Source organism: Rousettus aegyptiacus, unplaced genomic scaffold, assembly GCF_014176215.1.
Source record: "Rousettus aegyptiacus isolate mRouAeg1 unplaced genomic scaffold, mRouAeg1.p scaffold_m13_p_8, whole genome shotgun sequence".
Taxonomy (NCBI): domain Eukaryota; kingdom Metazoa; phylum Chordata; class Mammalia; order Chiroptera; family Pteropodidae; genus Rousettus; species Rousettus aegyptiacus.
The window spans coordinates 103,373,153-103,393,711 of record NW_023416311.1 but is presented as its reverse complement, the minus strand read 5'-3'; the positions used below and the strand labels follow the sequence as shown (position 1 = coordinate 103,393,711).

At 47.3% G+C, this 20,559-nt stretch overlaps 1 protein-coding gene across 3 annotated transcripts in view; it reads right to left on the bottom strand.

Moving 5' to 3' along the window:
* The window catches only part of MYO10 (myosin X), a 185,252-nt gene that overhangs the window by 98,173 nt on the left and 66,520 nt on the right, over positions 1–20,559 (bottom strand). Inside the window, exon 3 of one of the 3 annotated variants that reach the window (XM_016118956.2) lies at positions 5,309–5,467. The exons of 1 other annotated variant lie outside the window; for it this stretch is intronic. In XM_016118956.2, the coding sequence (XP_015974442.2) occupies positions 5,309–5,467 (159 nt within the window). Of the gene's footprint in view, positions 1–5,308; positions 5,639–20,559 lie in introns of those variants that run through there. One more of the 3 variants, XM_016118955.2, reaches the window with a different exon arrangement.

The window sequence follows — 20,559 nt, the reverse complement described above, 5'->3', positions numbered from 1 at the left end:
ACCTGACACTAGCTTAGGAAAGGAATGGAAATGAACCCCCCGCCCCCTGCCAAAAAAAAAAAAAAAAGTCTACTTTGGGAAAACTCAACTCAAGGAAATGAAACGCAGATCGAGAATGTGCACGTCCGAAACGGAAAACTCCGTGGTGCGGCGCGCCCAGTGCCCACGACACTGCCCACGACGCTGCCCACGACGCTGCCCACGACGCTGCGGGCGCCCGGGCGTCTGGTCACCTGCCTCCCATCGACGGGTGTTTAAGTGGCTGCCGCATTTTCAAAATGCTGACACCTTGCCTGACGGAAATAGACTTTGAAGTTAACTCAGGAACAACATCACACACATTTGCAGATTCGGTCTGGGATGCCACCTAACCGGAGGGAGGTATTTTTGAAACACCTAAAAATACATTAGCTGTGAAGCATCTTTTGTGCTGACGGGAGCATTTATCTTTAGACGCAGCCCCACTTTTTAAAATGGGCTCCTTTGATTCCGAGCCCTGCCTTGTTTGTTCAACAAGACCCACGAGCCACCCAGAGGGCTGGGTGGGACACGGCAGGGCTCCAGAGCTGTCCAGCACCGTAATTGCGGGCGAGCTCTGACGCTTCCTGCGGCTCCCTCCCTCATGTGGTTTTGAGCCTTTCCTTCAAAGCTGGGAGAGGAATCTCCTCCGGGTGACTGACCCAGAGCGCGACAAACCCTGTAACGGAGAAGATGCAGAAGGGCCACGCCGCGGGCCCGGGCTGGCCGCCCCTCCGCGCAGCGCACGGAGCTCACCTTCGAACGCACCGGGCACGGCACGCGCGCCTGTCAACGCTGCGCCCACATCCTGCACACGGGACAATCTGAACCGACCCCGGCTCCGGAGAACACGGCACGACGGGCGTCCATGCCCAGCTCCCCACGCTCCTGTCCTCCAGGGGCCGCCGGGACGGTCAGCGCCAAGTTCTCACGGCCACTTGGACTTGCCGAGGCTGCGAATCGTCTGAGCGAGTCCTTCCTCCTCACCGTCCTGCCCCGCGCTTCTCAGACCCGTCCTTCTCCCGCTCGCCGCCACCCGTGCCCCGGTCTAAACCCCTCATCTTTCCGCCCTCGGATTACGGCAACACTCTCTGGTCTCATCTGCCATCACTTCCCCATCAACTCTTCCAAAACGCTGCCCAGGGACATTTACCGAAGCCGGCGCGGTGTGAGCACCGCGGAGCCCCGACAGCGTGGGCTGGCTTTCGGGGAGGCAGGGCTCCTCGGCCTCGGCACTTCCGACGTCTCGGGCCGGGCCACTGCCTGCTGTGGTGACTCCTGCGGACCGTGGGACACAGAGCGGCATCCCTGGCCTCTGCCTACGGACACCGTCAGCACTCCGTGTCCTTGCTAGGACAACCAGAAACGCCTCCAGATAGCGCCCAGTGTCCCCTGGGGGCAGCGTCGCCCGGCCGAGAACCACAGACAGCTCTGAGCGTTCTGACCACTGTCCTGCCTCAGCCTAGACACCTCACCGTCCCCCCCGCCCCCCCCCCCACACACAAACACCAGGCTCCATAAGCAAAGGAACCTTCTCCCAGTCCAGAGAGGCCGCCTCGCCAAATTCGCTTTCATCTCTGCATCTTCACGAGTGGGGTCTCACTGGTCTCACCAACTCTTACGCCTGCTTTAGAGCATCTTTACTGCCAGCCGCGCCCGAGGGCGTTTCGTGGCCGGCTCAGGCTTTCCCACTCGCTAATATTCTCCTTGCACCACGAACGCACGCCGTGCCCCATCCACGCCCTGGGTCTTTGGGAACTCCCACATGTGGGTACGCGTCCTCACCAGGCCACGTCAGTGGTGGGAAGACAGAGGAGGGCGGGACCCTCTTCGGACCGTCTCCAAGGCGCCAGGCGATCAGGGCAAGCTTCCATGGCCAGAAGCCCAGGAACGAGAGGTTCGAGGTCAGAGTTTGGGATGGGCTCCCAGGTGGGGAGCAGAAGTGCTGAGCAAGGCACTCACCTGGCAAGTCACCAGAGGATGGGAAAGGTTGACAAGATGGAACTTTGGGCACGAAGGACCTGGAGTTCCAGGATGGGAATGCAGCACCCTGGCAGTCGGCAGAAGCTCACACAAAGCCATGACGGAAGGAGGAGGGTGCCCGGTCAGGGAGTCAGAGACGAAGGGGGCGCCCGCGAAGCCGGAGTTACGCAGACCCCCAGCAGCTGCGTGACAGTCTGCATAGCCGCTAGGCCCCGAAGGATGGGCTGCCAAGCGCCAGGCGGGAGGGAGCTTTCTAAATAAAGACTTGGTGGCATCGGCTGAGTAAGACGGAGAGAAAGGGACAAAGCTTAACAAAGTTTCGAAAGCTGTCACTTATCATTTCATTTTCAAGTAGCCTGGGTTAGGGGTGGGGGTTATGACATCTGATCTTCTAAAAAACCACAAATTAAAAAAACTGACATGCACTCAAGATTAAGTGATTCATGCAGAGGCCGAGAGGAGGCCCGTGGAGGAAAGGGGGCTCTACCCGGGTGTCTGCTGACGCTTCTGCATCCCTTCGCTGTTCTCTCTCTGCTCCGATTTTAACAGAAGATGCCAGAAGCTGGGGGGGGGGGGAAATTTACTTGAGTCTGGTAAAGTCCTCAGGTAATAAGAATAGTCCCCAAAGAGTGAAAAAGCTAATGGCCCTTTTAAGCACAAAACAAGAGACCTCTCTATCTGGAGACGGGTCTGCTCACCGGTGGCCTGTGTCACCTGCCAACTCAGACCAGAAGACCAACGAATGCAAGGCTCAGAGTCGGGGTCAGACCCCGAGGGGTTCCTTCTCAGGAACACGGCTCAAAGGAGGGCAGCCATACTCCCCGATGTCCGCGCCGCCCTTCCAGGACCCGTGCCTACGTGAAGCTGCGAAGCAAAAGGACTTGGACGATGTGACTGAAGCGGCCAACGCTGAGACAGGGGACCCAGCCTGGCCATGTGAACCTTCAAAAGCTCAGAACCATTCTTGGCTGCAGTTGGAGGGAGAGAGGAGAAAGGAGGAGAGATTTGAAATGTGAGGGGAACCTGATCCGCCACTGCCGGCTTTTAAATGAGGGGCGAGAGGCTCTAGGAGCTGGGAGCGGCCCTCGGCTGACAGCCAGCAAGAAAACGAGGACCTCGGTCCTACAACTGCCAGTAACTGAGCTCTGCCAGGACCAGCAGGGAACAGGGAGTGGCCCCTTCCCCAAGCGCCTGCAGCAAGGCTCACGCGAACACAGTACCTATGTCATTTTTTCTCTTTGAAACATAAACAGGCATCGCTCAGAGCCGGGATAAAAGGTGGCGAAGCTGTTCTTCTGACAGGTGCCGGTTTTGTCTCGATGAGGCAATCTGACAAGGACTGGCACCAGCCACCAACAGTTCAGTGGTGATAAAATCCTGAGGGCTGCTTTATGGGTAATAATACAATTACTCAAGTCTCAGGAGGAAGGCACATGAAGGCAAAATGAACCGAACTAAATGGCAGATTGGATGTAGAAAATCCCGTGTTTTTCCCTCAGAGGGGAGGAAAAAGATCTTAATTTCAGGATAAAAAGAACGAGATCTTAGTCACAGTGTTTATTAGGCAATTTAGCTATCGGATTAAACGTCATCACTGTAGAAAGGGAAAACTTTTTAAAAGGCTCTGCCTTTGAAATTCATTCGGTAGTTTTCTCTCCTCCTTTCTTGACGATGAAATGTGTAATAAGTTCTGAACTACTCACCTACTAGAGACATACACCAATAAAAAAAGTTTAAATTGGCCTCACATTTTATCATCAACAATAGGTTCTTTCTAACATGGGTGGCTTTTGTTTTATAAACATTTATCGCGCAACCACCAGGCGCCTGGCAATGTCTTTGGCTCAAAAAAGGACAAAATAAGTGGGTCCTTGACAGACGGAGGGAGGAAAGAGCTACGTGAACAAAGAGTTACATGGCGGCGTCAAACACTTGATACTAAAAGCACAGGCACGGCACTTGCAAACCCGGACACCTGAGCATCCCGCAGGAAGGACGGAGGCCGCTATCACCGACGAGGAGTTTCGAGGTGGGGACAGAGGCATGCATGCATGTTCTGCCAGCGCACCCTCAACACGGGACGCGAGCCACGCCGACGCCCGCGTGCCTGAACGCTACATGTCTTTTCTGAAGAACATATGGCAAACATGTGAAATCTAAAGGCCTAGCGTAAGCACGCAGCAACGCGGAGGACCACGACACGGCCGAGGCTCTCAAGACAGGGCTGTTCGAAAACATCTGGCAAACATGAGGTCGGTCTGGCAAAAATGACACTTTCGCGATCTCAAAAGAAGGCAAATACACCAGATTTTTAAAAATAAAAGATGAAGGGGAAATTAAGCGTTAAACCCACCAGTTTCTCATTCTTGCTCTTTCCCAAATCTTCTCTCTTGGTCTAAGCTGATAAATTAGAGGAACCTCAGTACCAAGCGTGCCTAGAGTTAGTTGTAGTTAGCAGCTAAACTAGCTGTTGTGAAGGCTGGTGCTACCCATCGTAATTCCAAAAGAAAAAAAAATTATTCAAAGATGAAGGCTTTTTCCATAAATTCACCATATGTCCATATATTTGTTTTCGTTTTAAAAAAAAACTGTCTGAATTTGAACTTGACATGAAAATTAAACATATAAGCAGCTGCCCCAGTTTACCGTAAAGACTTGCAAACAGGCAGAAGAAAAATGGATAAAATCTGCAGGCCAATCAATCTCGGCAGATAATGTAAAACAGGTTCTCGAATGTCAAAAAGTGGTAATTATAGGAGTTAGTTTTAAATACTACTTTATAATACAGAAATAGTCACGTTTCATAAAAGTTGAGAGAAAAATGTCTGCCTTTTATGGACATGTCCCCATTCAAAATAGGTCCCACAAATAAGGAAAATGGGTTCCCTTGAATCCAAATATCCCCCAGAAAAAAAGTAAAAATTCGTAAAAAGAGAGGAAAAAAACAAGAAAATGAGAAAGAAGATTAAGCTCAGATGTCCTGGTTTGCAAATCCACATCCCCCCTGCCCTTCACCGAGGAAGTCAAATCACTGCTCGTGACTTCTTTTTTATAACAAAACACTCACAAGCAATTCTTTTAGAGGAAGAAAGAGGTCAAATTACCCTTCAATTTAAGTAATCTCTCTAATAAAATCAAGGCAATAAACACGAAGAACATGACTTATTGAGCCGCGTCACTAATTCGGCAAAGCACTGAAAACATCGTTTTGCTTAGATTAACTCGAGGTTCTCTAGAGGCAGGAAATGCTCGTTGAGAGCGGTCTCCCCGGCACCCCGAGGGAGCCCGGCGCCGAGGCGGCACTCACGTAGATCTGGTCCCGCCGGTAGCGCTGGTGCAGGTTGTGCATGATGGCGCCCCCGTGCAGCTCCGTCAGCGTGGCCATGTCGTCCACGCCCTCCTCGTCCGCGGGCTGCATAGCGGTCACCTTCTGGTGGGTGATTGTGCTCTGCTTGTACGTGAATACCTGACGGGAGGCGGGGAGGAGGAAATTCAACTGTTTAGTCCTCAGTAATGGAGTTTCTAGACGTTTCTTGGACGTACCAATACAAACTAAGTACCTTTTCAGCAACAAGATCCTGAACTGGCCAATAAAAAAATATACTGCGAAGAATGTCTTCCTTGTCTTTGAAGACATTGCCACTTCATTGCTACATATGTCTTTTTTAAAGAAAGCTTTTTTTTTTTTTTTGACAATTGCTATTAGATGTTGCTAGAAGACATCGATCAGTTCAAGCATTAACCATCCTTTGGGAAACACAGAAATTATAAATTTACAGCTCGCTTCTCTGCTTTATTTCTCCAACTGATAGAAATCAGTGAAGAAACTGGCTAACCAGGCTTTTAGAGAGTAATTGGGTTTCACTACACAATGTTTCACACGGGATTATATACTTCAAAGCTTCATAACAACATTCTTCCATTTAAACGTTACCCAAATTCACCATATGTCCATATATTTGTTCACAGATTGGGACACATCTGCACAAGAATGTTTGAAAAATGTTCCCAGCCATCGTCGCCTCACTAAAGGGAGAGAGAGCACTCATGTGATCCTTAGACAAAACAAACCACCTCTCAAATTTAAAATAAATTTGGTTTCTTTGCTTGACAGCCTGTCTTCCCTAAAATTCCAACACCTGTGTTGAGTGCCACATGCATGCTGTAGCATGTACACGAGACACCTGATATTGTGAGGCCGACTATTGGATTTGCATGTATTTCTCAAATCTAGTCTTTTTATCGCAACTGGTTTGGATTCGGATTAACCATTTCAAGTCAATGCCATCTGCTGACCGAAGTCTGACCAGCTTCACATACAAACTCGTGGAGTCCCATCATTCAATTATGGCATCTACGCCATATTTATTCATTTTACACTTTTACTACGTTCATCCTTAAAACAAAACAAAGACATACAAAGTGAAAACCTAAATAACGAGAAAAATATGCAGTCTTCATTTCACACATCCTTATGTGTGCACACACAGAACTACTTTCTGGAGTATTTGCAGGACTTTTTGATGGGGGATTCTATTTTCAGATATCAACCAGTTGCCTATATGGCAACAAATGGTATGTTATTGCAAAAGAGAATGACACACCACGAAAGGCAAAAGTACCAATCCCATGGTTTTCCTAAGCCATGGAAAATGGCATGTTTTATTTTTCTAGAGAAAAAATTAAACTTCAGCAGGGGCATTTCTGCCACACGAACCACAAGAGTTGGTCCTGAGACACTGCTCAAGGCCAGGGCAGATACCCAGCCATGACTTCTGAGGACCAGCCACACTCCCCAGCTGTTTCCTGCGCTCAGACACCCACCGGGAGATGCGCCAGCCCCCGCAGGCCCACCTCGCAGCCAGGCGACCAAGCCCGCCACGTGAACACCCACAGGCTGGAGCGGGGCCTCCGGCCAGCTGAGGGCATGCAGGGTGGGGTACGCCACTGCCAGGACAACAAGGTATTAAAGAAAAACACACAGAAACATTCAAAACTGTAAAAACACACCAGACACCCAAGCTTTCATTTTAACCCAAACGCCGTGGGAAAAAGTTGAATGTATTTAAGCTAAGAGTGAAAGTAGCTTTAGGGTAACCTGGAAAACCCCAGAAGCAAACAGCTGGAACTCTCTGCCTTCCCCAGCGTGCTGCAGACCTATGATGCCGATCCAGGCAGGCTTTTGAGAATAAGCTCAGCTGGGCCGGGTCCTGGGTCTTCCATCGAGGGCCGGGGCAGAAGCAGGACGTGGCTGGCCCGGGGGACGTCTGGCCAGCTGAGGAGTGCGACGCGGCACGCGGGGTCACCTCTCCACTCCCAGCACACAGGGGGAGGGTCTGTCCTCACTCCGCTTGCTCAAAGGTCCTGCCGGTTCAACTGCTACACAAGTGACTTAAGTTGCCCAGGAAATTTTTCTTGTAGAAACAAAGACAGGAGACCAAAGCCAGCACAATGATCTTCTGCTCAACCCCCTGCAAACCCTTCCTAACATGAAAACAAGTAACTTTTTGCACTAGTTGAGAATTCTAGAATTTGAAGATAGAAAAAATTTAGAATATTAAAACTGTTGTATTTATGTTGATTATGCTCTTTGGAAATAATCATACATACCCTATAATACTTAGACACTAACATATACGTATGTGTGTGATGATTAAGTATTTGCGTCACGTGTAAACATCTCATTGTCTTTTTTAATGCGCCGAGAACAGCAAGACAATACAGGATCCCACGTAAACAGCTCAGAGCTAGTCACGTGGCCACGGGAAAAAATGGTTCTGACCTGTAAACAAAGTTGCCCACCTTTGTACATTTGACTTCCTCACGTATTTTCAGGAACATACTGTGTATAAAATGTGAAGGAAAATCAAAAGAACTAGAACAATCCTTCTCACGACCTCAAGGAGACAGAATCGTGATGGAAGATAACAGTCACATAAACAAGGGGCTACGACCATAAAAATAGAAACATTCTGCCAAGATACGGGATTGCAGCTGCCCAAAACAACGATTATTTCAAAGAAAAGTGCACTAGCAGAGAAAACGTATTTGTGAAGGAAAGGCAAGGATAACCATCCAGTCAGAGACAGGATAGTTACTATTTGTAAAGATCTCAGAATGATGTTTGATATATCGAAGGTACTCAATAAGTGTCTGATTTAAAAAGAAAAATCTATGCATTCAAGCAGATATTTCCTGGTGTGTTCTGAGCACCGGAAATATATAGCATCGCAGCTGGTAACGAATGTCTATGAAGACACAGTAAGGGTAAGGAGACTATGTGCCCAGAGGGGTTACTTTATATTAGGTATCTGGGGACAGCCTCGCTGGTGGGGTAACATCGAAGCAGAGACCCAGAGGAAGGAAGAGATGGAACTGACCCCTGCGTTCGGGGTGTTACACGTATGTTGGGTGAACAAACGCCTAATTGAATTTGCAAAGATTTCAAGAGATTTAATAAGACCCCACAATCTTGTTCAAGAATTTTTAAGGAGAGCCCCTTGAACTGAGAAGTCATTTTTATGTGCAACAATTAACAGAGTATTAGTTGCACAAGATTAATCTCAAGGAGCAGAAAAGAAAATTCTGGTTTAAGAAATGGAATTCTTTTTTTATGGGAATTTTTCAGGAACAATGGCCAAAATACAGTAACAAGATTACTCCTACAATCCCAACTCAGAGTCAACTCAGCTACCTTAACGGAGCATATACTAAGAGAAAGGTGGTAAGTTAAGAAATGGAGCAAAATATGGACGATTAACGGACAGGAAATCAGTTGAGAGAAAACAGAGTCTCAGAACAAATAGTTTCTGTTATAGAAATACAAGCCACTGGTCACAAGACGGTCGGATTAATTGTGGGAGCAGAACAACCAATCAACACTATTGGAAGAACAACTCAGTGAAGGCTTGCCCAAGGCTGGGTACACTTCTGCATTTAAAAAGGCATGGAATCAATTAATCAGACAAAAACACTGGAGCCATTATTAATCCCCTTTTGTTTTTAACCTGGGAATAGCATATATATTGCAAGGCAACCCCCACCAAGCTTACACGATAGTCCCTATAGTATAAAGTGATATATGGACAGACTTCCCTTATTACCAATCACTACGAACCCCCGGTCATAAAGCTTAACATTTTTCTACTGAAGGGAAAGAAAAAATCTTATCCTGTCCTCTCCTGCGGGATGGGTGGGATAGAAGGTATTCTCAATCTGGGCAACTTCATCTCTCGTTAGCCTGAAATTTCTTTTCGAGTAGTTCTCGACTTAGCCCGACCCGCCCCCCTCCCCGACCAGGGCACACGAGGTCGTGTCTATAAACATGGCCAGTTGTCACAACTGGGGGGAGAGGGGACGTGCTATTGACATCCAGTTGGTGAAGGCCAAGAATATTGCCAGATGTCAAAGAATCACCCCGCCCTAACCCCAGACGTCGGGAGTGCAAAGGCGAGACGCCCTGCTCCAGGAATCCCACGACATGCCAACCGACCAGGTGTCGATGCAGATCCTAGAAAAAATGATGCGTGAGCCAATGCCTCTATGCGAAACCTTTCATAAAACATAAAAACAAGTCTTTTAGGAACGAAGAGCTAAAAACACTGAATAGAGGTAAATCAAAGGTCGGCATGACGATATTATGTTCTTTAGTTTTGGATTCTTCCTTATTTGATTCAATTGAAGAAGGGTAATTTGACAATAACGAAGATTTCTACTAGGTTTGCTCATATTTTCGTTTTTACTTTCTAATAGTACTGTGTTACAGTCAGACAATATAGTTCACACTGGTCCAACTTCTGTCTACCTGGCCCAGGGCTCCTGTACCTGTCTGTCACACTGACGTCCTGCCTCTCTCTTCCTTGAGGTCTCAGCCCAAATGTTAGCCTCTCCGACGGCTCCCGCCACCCGCCTCCCATTCTGTCACGTGTGCTGGCTTCGTAGCTCCTTGTGACAGCTTTTAATCGCTTCCCTCATCTATTATATTTTACTTGTTTAAAAACCATCTCGCCCCCACTCTGGAGCCTCTGATGAATAACCTTAAACTCTTTTAACCACAATCTACAGGAAAAAAGAAGGGTTCATACTGTAAACTGCTGTACATATAATTTCACGAAACACTAATAGGATTCAATGCATCCTGATATTTAATTTAAAATTACTTCCTTGCCTTAGCCCACTCACTATACAGACTCAATAAATATTGAACAGATGGTCCTGGCCTTCCGAATGGGCAGAATACAAGAGGAGAGGCAGAGCGGGTCATGACCAGACACGGCCTTCAAGTCAGATCTGGGTGGACTCGTTTCTCCTAGGCCTACGCTGCCCACAGCACAGGGACAATGAGAAAAATAACTTCTGTGGCCCATAAGTTTCCCCATCTGTCAAATAACAATGGTAAGACTACTAACCAACTCATAGAATTACTGTGAAAACTAAGGAAAATAACGTCCGTAAAAGCCACAGTGCTTGGAAGCAATGAGAGCTCAATGAAAGTGGCCACTCGTGTGCAGGGGACATAATGCAAGGAACAGCACAGAACATTCTATAAGGACAGAATGAAGAGTCTGAGCACAGACGGAGGAGCTCACTCCCCAGACGAGGGCCTGAACGCTGGCCGTGTGGGAGAAGGGGCTGAGCAAAGGGTGGGGGGGGGGCAGCACATTAAGTCCTACATTTTTTATGATGACCTTGACCTGTGCGCTGATGAAAAACTATTTGACATAACACTTTGTTCTTCAGTTTGAATCCCTTTTGCACGAATCTGGCTGCCTTGTTGAGATTTTCCCCGGAATTCTACATTGTATCTAGGGATGCCTCTCCATTTATTTTCCTTCCTCCTTTTGTTTATCAGCTCATTAATTCATGAATTAAAGTATGATTGGTGGCAAAGGTTAAGACGTTTGCCTCCTGACATGTCGCTGGAATGAGCAATCACGTAAATCAAAAATGAGCTTCCTCAGTTCAGCTTCACTGACTCAAGCTATGCTCTTAGCACAAGTCTGAGAGAGAAGCCATCACTTAACTGAAAAATCTGCCTTGGCTTGTTCCTTTACTGCTGCCTCAAGAGACTGGAGAAAGTATTTGGGGCATGAAAATGTAGAGTCCACTAGAAAGTTCCATTGGCATCTAATCAAAAGCAAAACTATACATGTCTCACGGGGGAAAAAAAACACACACACAGTGCTTTCAGCTCAAATTTGTCAGAGACTTAGCATCCTTGTAACCACAGAACAGGGGATTAAAATTATCTTTATATAAATAAATATTCTGTTACTTTAACCTCTATTGGGTGGGTTTGTTAGATAACTAAGTATAGATAAAAACAATAACTGGTATTTTCTCTTGCAAAGACTCAAACTAGTCTGAGATTAAGTCATTTAAATTGTCATCAGGTCTTCAATGCCTGAAGACATTGTAGCATCATGCATGGCATGTGGGTACGAAACCAAGGTAAGGAAGCAGGCTGAGCAGGGGGAAAGTGTCTTTATTGAGTGCTGGCTGCAAGCAACTGGCACACTGCTTCTATCACCTCGTTTGATTCCCAGCAAGGGAAGATATACTGTTGCTTTCTTTAAAAGATAAGTTCACAAAGTATCAGAGAAGTTAGGAAGCCTGACCAACAGCACACAGCACAGCTAGCATTTAGCTCCTCGAAATCATGGAAAAGCATGTATGTTAGAGTCAGACCTCAGAGCGACACCAGTTCAAAGATGGCCTTTTGAATTCTACCTCTGCCACTTACTGGCTGTGCATCTCTGGGCACGTTCAACGGAGAAAACGGGAAAGAATCCCTGGCCCTCGGAACTCGGGGGCGGAGGGGGAGGGGGGATGGGACAAGCACACTGTGCGTTGTTTAATCTCTCATTTATTCCGCTGCTTTTCATTTACTCCCTCCAGCTCCCTCCCATCATTCATGCCATGCTGTGAGCTGGCCCCTGGGAACACAATGAATTAAACACCCCTCCTTCAAAGAGTTTACCGTCCCCTGAGGGATCGGGGTGGAGTGGGGGCGGGCGGAAGGCCCCTCAGCAGTCCTAACTGAGTGGTGGGGTCTGTAACTGAGGAAATTCCCAGGGTACAATGGGAACTAGCCGTGAGAGATGTAGGGCAGCCAGGGAAAAGCAGATACAGCGGCCAGACAGGGCAAGGCATCTGCCTGGTGGAGTGTGGCGGGGACACGGTGTGGGGAGACCCTGTGCCCTGCAGTGACACCTGGCCTGACCTGAAGGAACTGAAAGTCACATATGCAGTTAGGTGGGGGCGACACTTCTCTACCTATTCATCATCACGGACAACTCTAACACTGACACTGTTTTTCTAGAGACAAGGTACAAAGAAGGAATCTCACTATGAAATGCAATTCAACGAGACCAACTCTCTAGAAGTCCCACAGGAAAGCAATGTCTTTATCACTTCAAGGTGAGATCATTACAAGCATCTTTGTGCTCCAAATGGAGGGGTTCTTCCTGCTTTCCTGTGCACAAATAACGTCCCACCAAAAGCATCAGCGATGAGATGCACGACCCAAGGCTAGGAGGCTCCGGCAGGTCAGTCCCTGAACAGCAAATGTTACCCACTGAGCAGGAATCTCCTTGATGGCACCACAGAGTCTGTAGCCAGACTGGTGGGATGAAGAATCTAAGGAGTCTGAACACCCAGGAAGCTCATCTGTGGACCGGTTCGTGAGCCAATGGAGATGCTGAGCTACGTCACCCAATGAGCAGTGCTCAAGGCAGCGGAGTGACTTGCACGGCCAGGTGCCGCCCACCACAAAGGCCCAGATGGCGCACTGGCTCTGACCCCTCCTGGTGAGCTTCAGAGAGAAAAGGTAACCTTTGGAGTGAGCTGGCATGGCTGGAAAACTGTCTCACACACACACCTTACAGAACATCCGAGCAAATAAAGGAAAATAAGACCTCGAATCTGAATTTTTACTAACACTGGGAACTGTGATGTTATAGAAGAATTATGTACAGACTTCTTTTTAAATGCTAAACTGTATTAATTTTATTCACTAAAGAAAATTTTATGTGTAATTTTTAGGGAGAATTTGCACAAAGGTAAGTCATTCTTGTGGTTCCAACTGTGCTGGGAGGAGTCTCAAAACACTTTCTCGTTGCTTACATCCTTGTCAGGCCACGTCCACCAAGAAAAAGACGTTCAGGCCGCTCAGCCAGCCTCTCCGTGTTGAAGAATTCAGTGTGAAGAAAGGGATCGCGATACATAAATATTTTCTCATTATAATTATAGTAAAATCTATGATAAAATTATTCTATGTACACACAGTATAATCCTAGGTTTATTTTTAAAAGCAGACACACACACACACACACACACACACACACACGTGCCTGCGTGCACAGATGCACACACCAGCAACTATACTCTTGGGCGAGATAAATGCAAACTTATGTTTGCACAAAAGCACGCAAATGAATGTTCAGAGCTTTACCTGTCATAGGTGAAGCTGAAAAGGCCAGTCCCAGGAGGTGACACGCTGTATGATTCCATTTATATACTATTTCTGAAGTAACAAATCACAGGGGAGGCCGGATTGGCGTTTGCCAGAGCTTAATGGGGAGTGAGGCGGGAAGGCAATGGGTATGGCCATACGGAGCAACACGTGGGGTCCCCGTACCGATGGAAAGCTGCTGTGTCTTGACGGTATCAGTGCTGAAACACTGGTTGTGATGCGGTATAAGATGTTATCATTGAGGAAACTGGGTTAAGGGCACGTGGGATCCTTCTGCATTATTGCTTACATACACATATGGAACCCACAACGATCTCAAAACAAAACAAAACAAAAAGTTTAAAAAACACAGGCAAAAAGACTGCAAGAAAATATACAGGAAGTCCCATAATGGGTTGCAAGTTTGTAGACATTTTTAATTTTGTGTTCTATACTTTTCTATGACTCCTTCTCCATTTTCTAACATGTTTAAGCACGTCTAGGCTTACGGAGAGGAATATGTCCCATCAATATCACTATCAGTGAACGTATCTGGATACATATAATTGGTTCAATTGTGGTTTCTTGTTAAGCACTTCTACAATGCTCATTTCTTTAAAAATTAAAAATGAAACAAAATGAAATAATAAATCTCCCCAAGAGCCACAAATTATTAGTGGGAAAAGAGCTTTGAATACACTTGTTTTAAGCATAGTAAGTTTCGGCCCGGAGAAACTCTAGGAAGCAAAAGCAGGAACGGGGGGAAAGCCACGGAACCCTACTTCTTGGCCTCAAGGTTCCTTGATAATTAATTGGTCGATGAGCTCTCGCTTCTGAGGTTCCTTTGCTCCTGTCCTAATGTCCTCGTCCTTGTTCTAATTTTATGGGCCCCTTTCTGATCTCTTTCTCCCCAGTCACAAGCCCAGACCCTTACAGCATGAACTTGAACTCTGGTACAGAATTTTCATTTCCACAGTTCTGAACCACACCGATGTTTCATGAGCACCTCAAAATGAAAACCCCTAGACTTGCATATCTCTTTGCCTTGTGCCTACTTCCTTACCCATCTCAAAAAGTGACATTTTCCGTACCAGCCCCCCAAGTCAGAAACCAGCGTCGCCCTAAAATAACCTCCCTTTCGCTGGATGCCACAGCCACAGCCCAAGTCCTGGGGTCGGATCACCGCTCCCGCCTCGGCCGTGGCTCACTCCCCATGTTCACATCCAGACCCTCGCAACTGCTTCCTCCTAATTAGTCTCTGTGTCCCATGGCATTCAAGTGGGAGTCTAAGAAACATTTAATTTTGAGTTTTAATGATTAAAATACATTTTGTTTTTTACTAGTTTTAATGATCAATTTTCTTGGCACTCAGAATTAAAAAACATTTTCAAAGCTAAAGCTGGTTTCTTTGGCCAGAATTTCCCAAACTGGGATCAAAGAGGACCCTTCGGGGGACACAGCTCAAGTCTGACAGCATGGACTGGGCTCCGGTGACCCACTCTGCTCCCCATCGGCCGAGCAATCTTAACTGGCTCCAGTTCCTCAGTTCTGCGACCTTCTGTTTCATCATCGGGATAAAAAAAAAAAAAAAAAAAAAAAAAAAGGATGATAACAACATGCACAAACCTCAAAGCGCGGTAGGGAGAACGGTAAAATAATGCACATAAAGGATTCGGCACGGTTCTCCGAGTTGAGTCAGCAACTCCAATATCCCCGCTGTCAGGCCTGTTACTGTTATCGGCGATGTCATCTGAGCCTGCCCTGACTGAAACTCTCTCTGTTCCCAGCCACTCCCGGGATGAAGAACAGCCTCCTTCACTGTTTCCTACACCGCCTTTCCTGAGGGCCCCGGCAGCTTTTCCCAGTGGGCAGACTCGGCCGTGTCAGACGGACTTGGAGCCTCTCGCCCTCTCCGCTAGCCCGCCCGCACTCTCTTCTGGGGTGAACTCTCCTGGGATCTGCCCTTCGTTCCTCCCGGTCACCCCTCTTCGAAGCCTCAGCCACCACACCCAGCCTGAGCAGGGTGTCCTCTCCCACAGCACCTTGGACAGAACCTCTCCTGTCACTCACCACGTTGTACTGTAATCTCTTCCTGGCCCAGGATCACGACGCGTGAAAACCTCTGGGACCTCCCTGCCTAGTCACATGTCTCGCACCAGTGACTACTTGCTAATTGTCTGCCGAAGGGATGAGTACCAGCCATCCCTCCACGGTGCTAAGAGCACAGAATGGGACACCTTGCATTGGTCATCTAATCCCTAACTCCAAAGGCTGAGTTGTCAATCAACATTTTTTTCATTTTACTGGCTGCCCTGAAACTGCCTGACACTGAATTATATGACAATAAAATAATTCCTTGGCTGCTCTTTAGTAAAATGGAAAAAAGGCATATTTGAGCCAAATATGCATACATCTTGGAGTTTTAAAACAGAGTCAGAATCAATTTTACGACTCCTAGCTTTAAGCACTAAGTTTTCTGCATGGTCTCGTTTCCAAGTGTCAAGTAAGAATTAAGAGATACCGTGCAAGGTAGTTATTAATCCAGGGAACAAAAATAGAACTGGAGTGATTCCAGGTTCCAGACTGAAACAAAAAGTCACTTTTTGGCTGTTAGTTTGGTAAAATATCTACAGAAGAGGCAAGAGGTCAGCTAAGCTCACACTTGCAGTACAATTTCTAGGAGAAAACACCCCATCCAAAAGATAGCAGGAAAGGCCAGAGACAAAGCACATCGGCTTGGAACATGCAGTGAAGAGTTCCCACGCTTTCCTTGTATGCCAACCCCACCCCCACGGCCAAGGAGACCTCTAGAAATGTCAGGAAAATGCTACCTGAATCACTGAAGGATGAAGAAGAGGCAGACGGCCAGAGAGAGGAAAGACTGAAGTAAAAAAAAGGCAAAGATCTCTTTTAAAAAGCGTATTTTATAATAAAAATAGTATGTACTGAGATATTTTCCCCAGTATATGGACCATGAACAACGTAAGAGGGCTAAGAAGAAGACTGCTTGTTTATTTCCCCCACCCCTGGAAAAGTATCGACAAGGAACGATTCTCCGTAAATGTCTGCGAAGGCAAAGGGCAGAAAAGCCCTGCACAGGTGCTGCTGGAAGTCTGACCTGAGGAGACTGACGGGAATCTGGTGGAATCTTAAAGGCGAAGGCTATGAGGGAAAAACGCGGCCGTGTTTTCATCCACATCGCTCCGTGCCCACCTTCCCACCCTTCACCGAACTCTCCCCAAAAGGGGAGTCTGGGACCCTTCCTTTCTGCCAATATCCTTACACGCCTGCATCTCTTCCAATGTCCATTTCGGAATAGTATAGAATCAAAACATGGCAGAGACAGAGGGAGCCCGCACGCTCTCAAAGGGCCAGTCCCCCCCCCACCCCGATGCCGACCTGGCCCCGCGAGCTTGGCGGCCCTGCTCCCTGCTGCGCGGCGACACTCCCGCCTCCACTGCCCTCGGTCTCTCCCGTCAAGGCCACTCCGCCTCCCTCTACTTTCCAGCGGCAGGGAAAATGGAGAAGGCCAAAGCCAGACACTCGAGGACGCCACACGCGCACGAGATGGGCAGAGGGAAACCGAGAAAGGGCGTGAGGTGACGATGCACCGGTTACAGCCTCCCGCCCCGTGGGCGCCTGGAGACCGAGGAGGTTGTGTCAAACTCAGGGCAGTCGATTCCCTCAGAGACCTTAAGGTTCGCATCAGAAATGACTGAACAAATCCACGTTATTTTAAATCACGGTGTAAGTACTTTTTAAACCTTAAAGATTCTGTTCTCTTGATCTCTCGATAGCTACACACGCTCCTTTTAAGAGTGAGTGAGTTGACGCTCTGCTGGAGGGAACGCTGAATCGTGTAACTGCTTTGAAGAACAGCCCGGCAGTTCCCTCCAAAGGGTAAACGCGGTTAGCATCCGTCCCACGAATCTACTCGCAGGTGTGTACGCTAGCAAAATGACACGCATCCATGCGAACACTCGCACCCAGGCATCCACGGCAGCGTGACTCCCGCTGGCCAAAGGGTGACAACTCAAACGTCCATCAGCAGGTGACTGGGTGGTACACCCAGACAGTGGAATGGCATTCGCGTTGAAGACGAGTGAAGTCCTGAAACCCGCTACTCCATGGATGGGCCTCGAAAGCGTTATGCCGAGTGGAAGGGGTCAGACGCGCGTTATGTGATTCCGTTTGTAGCGAACATCCAAAATAAGCAAAGCCAGAGACGGGAAGTCGATGAGTGGTTTCCGGGACTCGGGGCCTGGACAGGGGGAGACGGGAGTGACTGCTAATGGGCCTGAGGTTTCCTTCTGAAGTGACAAAAATGTTCCACAATTGACTGTGGTGATGACTGCCCGACTCCGTGAACATACTAAAAACCACTGAACTGTACACTTTCAGCAGTGCATTTATGGGGTGTGAATTGTATCTCATTAAGGCCGGGCTGCATAAAGCATGGCAGCTCAGTGTGGCGGAATCAGGATGCAGGTACACGACGTTTAAGAAGACTAGGTCGCGAAAAGTCGCACAGTCTCTTGTTCCATCGATAGTATACACAGCGATTGTGACAAGTCGTCACCACTAGGGTCACAGTCTCTGGCATTCCACTGACCCCAGTTCAAACCCCAGCTCACATCCGACCAGGGCTGCGTGGCCTTGGGAATGCCTGCCCACCTTGCCTCAGTTTCCACAATTGGAAACTGGAAAATGAGAGGACCTGCCTGGCGGGGCTGCTTGGAGCTAAATCAGGTAAAGCACTTAGCAAACCCTTGCTTCAGAGTAAATGTGCAAAAACTCCTTTTCTTGACGGCAAGGTCACCAGGACCATGCAAAAGTTGTCGGCAGGAGCTTCTTCCACTGAGAGTCTGTTAAATACTAAGAAGCTGACACAGGAGGCCTCTGCTCAGAATCACTTCATCAGCTATTATTCCGGCTGACTGGGATATCTCAAAACACATCGTATTTCACTAACAATAACCAAATAATATAATAATCATTTCGGCAAAGCAAAGCTATTATGAACTTCAGGCTTCATAATGATTCAGGCCGGAACTTCGCAAGAGTGTGAATTATGCGGGTTACTGCTGTCCAGTCATCTTTTCTACATGCGAGGTCCCCTGACATCAGGGGACAGGTGGCAGAGAATGGTGGGTAGTCACACTGCAAGGTGCACGCCCAGTGCTAGCTGAGGCCTCCTTCCACTCTCCCGACAGTCTGGATTCTTATTTTCCATTCTACCGTGTGAAGAGGGCAAAAATAATCCATGCAAAGAAACCCAACCTCTTTGCTTGCAAAGTTCCTGAAAACAGGATTAATGCTTTAATCTGTGGGAAATTTTTGTTTAATAAAGAAAAAGTTCTTTCTTAAATCTATTAGTGGAGACGTGACTAATGAATGCCTAATAGATATGCCCTCGAAATCATTAAATGGAGTTAACTGAGAATTCCGTCTCAGGAATATACAACGACAGGCCTCTCCTCAGGGATTTTTCCTGTCGGACATTTTCCCTCTATGATGGTTGTGAATAAGATGTTACATGAATCAAACAATACAGAGCTTTGTCCCACTCGACTAATCTCTCAAATACAGTATTTATTTAGGCAGAAATGAGGTAAAACCAGAAACTTTCACACTGTTTTTGTTAACTCTGCAAAGGATTATAGAATTTTAAACTAACTCCCAGGCTATGGAGCCTGTTTGGGACTCATACTTCTGTAAGGGGCTATGCTATTCCAAATGAATAATGGTGAGAGCATCGAATAGTATCGACGATGTGTTGAATGGGTTTTTACCAAAAAAAAAAAAAAAAAAAAAAAAATCTTCCTTCAAAACCTGAAGACAAACTCTGGTAAGCAAAGTGGACTGAGTCTCACCGGTAACTTTCCTGTACCCGCACTGTAAGTACCCGCACTGTAAGTACTCGCGTGGGTGGGTGGCAGTGTGTCACAGGAAAACTCAAAGAAAGGGCATCTATTTAATCCTCACACTGTGTCTGAGCATGATGCATTTTAGCGTGATCATCATTATGACTTATAAACAAAAGCAGCCTTGTCACCTTGCTTTCAGAATTGATTTCCGGAATCTCCCTGAACACCTAATGAAATCGGGGAGCAGTGTGCAGTGCCAAAAAGACCTGGGGCCACAGCGTAAGACCCGACGGAGGCCGGGCTGAGGCTAGACGTGGTAGGGGGTCATCCTCCAGCTTCGTGTGCGTAGGAATTACCAGCAGAACTGGTGGACGATGATGCCACCCTCCGAGGGTCTGACTGAGCAGAGGTTTGGGGCAGAGCCAACAAAATGGGGTTTTGCAATAGGCTAAGAATCAGGTGATAACTGGGAACCAATAAATAGCACCCGAAGCCATGGTCTATCATTATCATTACTGACGTCGTACCTATGTATCCCAGTGTCACTAGATAGGAAAAGAATCCAGGAAAAGGGTCCCTGAACAATCAGCACGAAAAAATGTGCATGTGGATTCGGGCGCTGTCAGCATGCAGACAGAACCTATAGGATGCTAACCAACCGAGCATCAGGAAGAAGGGTTTCAGGATTCATGTGCAAGGGTGACGGTCCAATTCGGGGAAACAAAGCTAGGAGGAGAAAGATTTCAGAGATGCTAGTAGTGTCTATGTAGTGAAAAACAAAAACAAAAACAAAAACCCTCACATTCAAATATTACCTGAAAGACCAGGGTTCAAGACCCAATTCCCGCATGCCCTATAATCTGGCAAAGTACTTAGTTACGGTTATACGCATTTGTGTGCTTTAATTTAGTGGAAAAGGAAGAAGAAAAGTAGGAGTCTGGGGGCCAGGACCTGTGTACGAAAGGGGATGAGAAGGACCTGGGGTGAACATAATCCGGCAGGCTGTACCACAGCAATTAAAAAGAAAAAAATAACACCGAAGAGCTCAGGCATATCTGCCCCAAGAGACTCTTTGCTTTACATTTCAGTAGCAACATTTGATTCTTTCTGTTCTTAGAAGCCCTTGTGAAAAAATACTATGGTCTGAACTGCTACTCACACACTATAAACTAAATCAAATATATAAAATGTTTACATGTCTTCATAGGAGACATTATAACTGCCAATATGGTACAACAA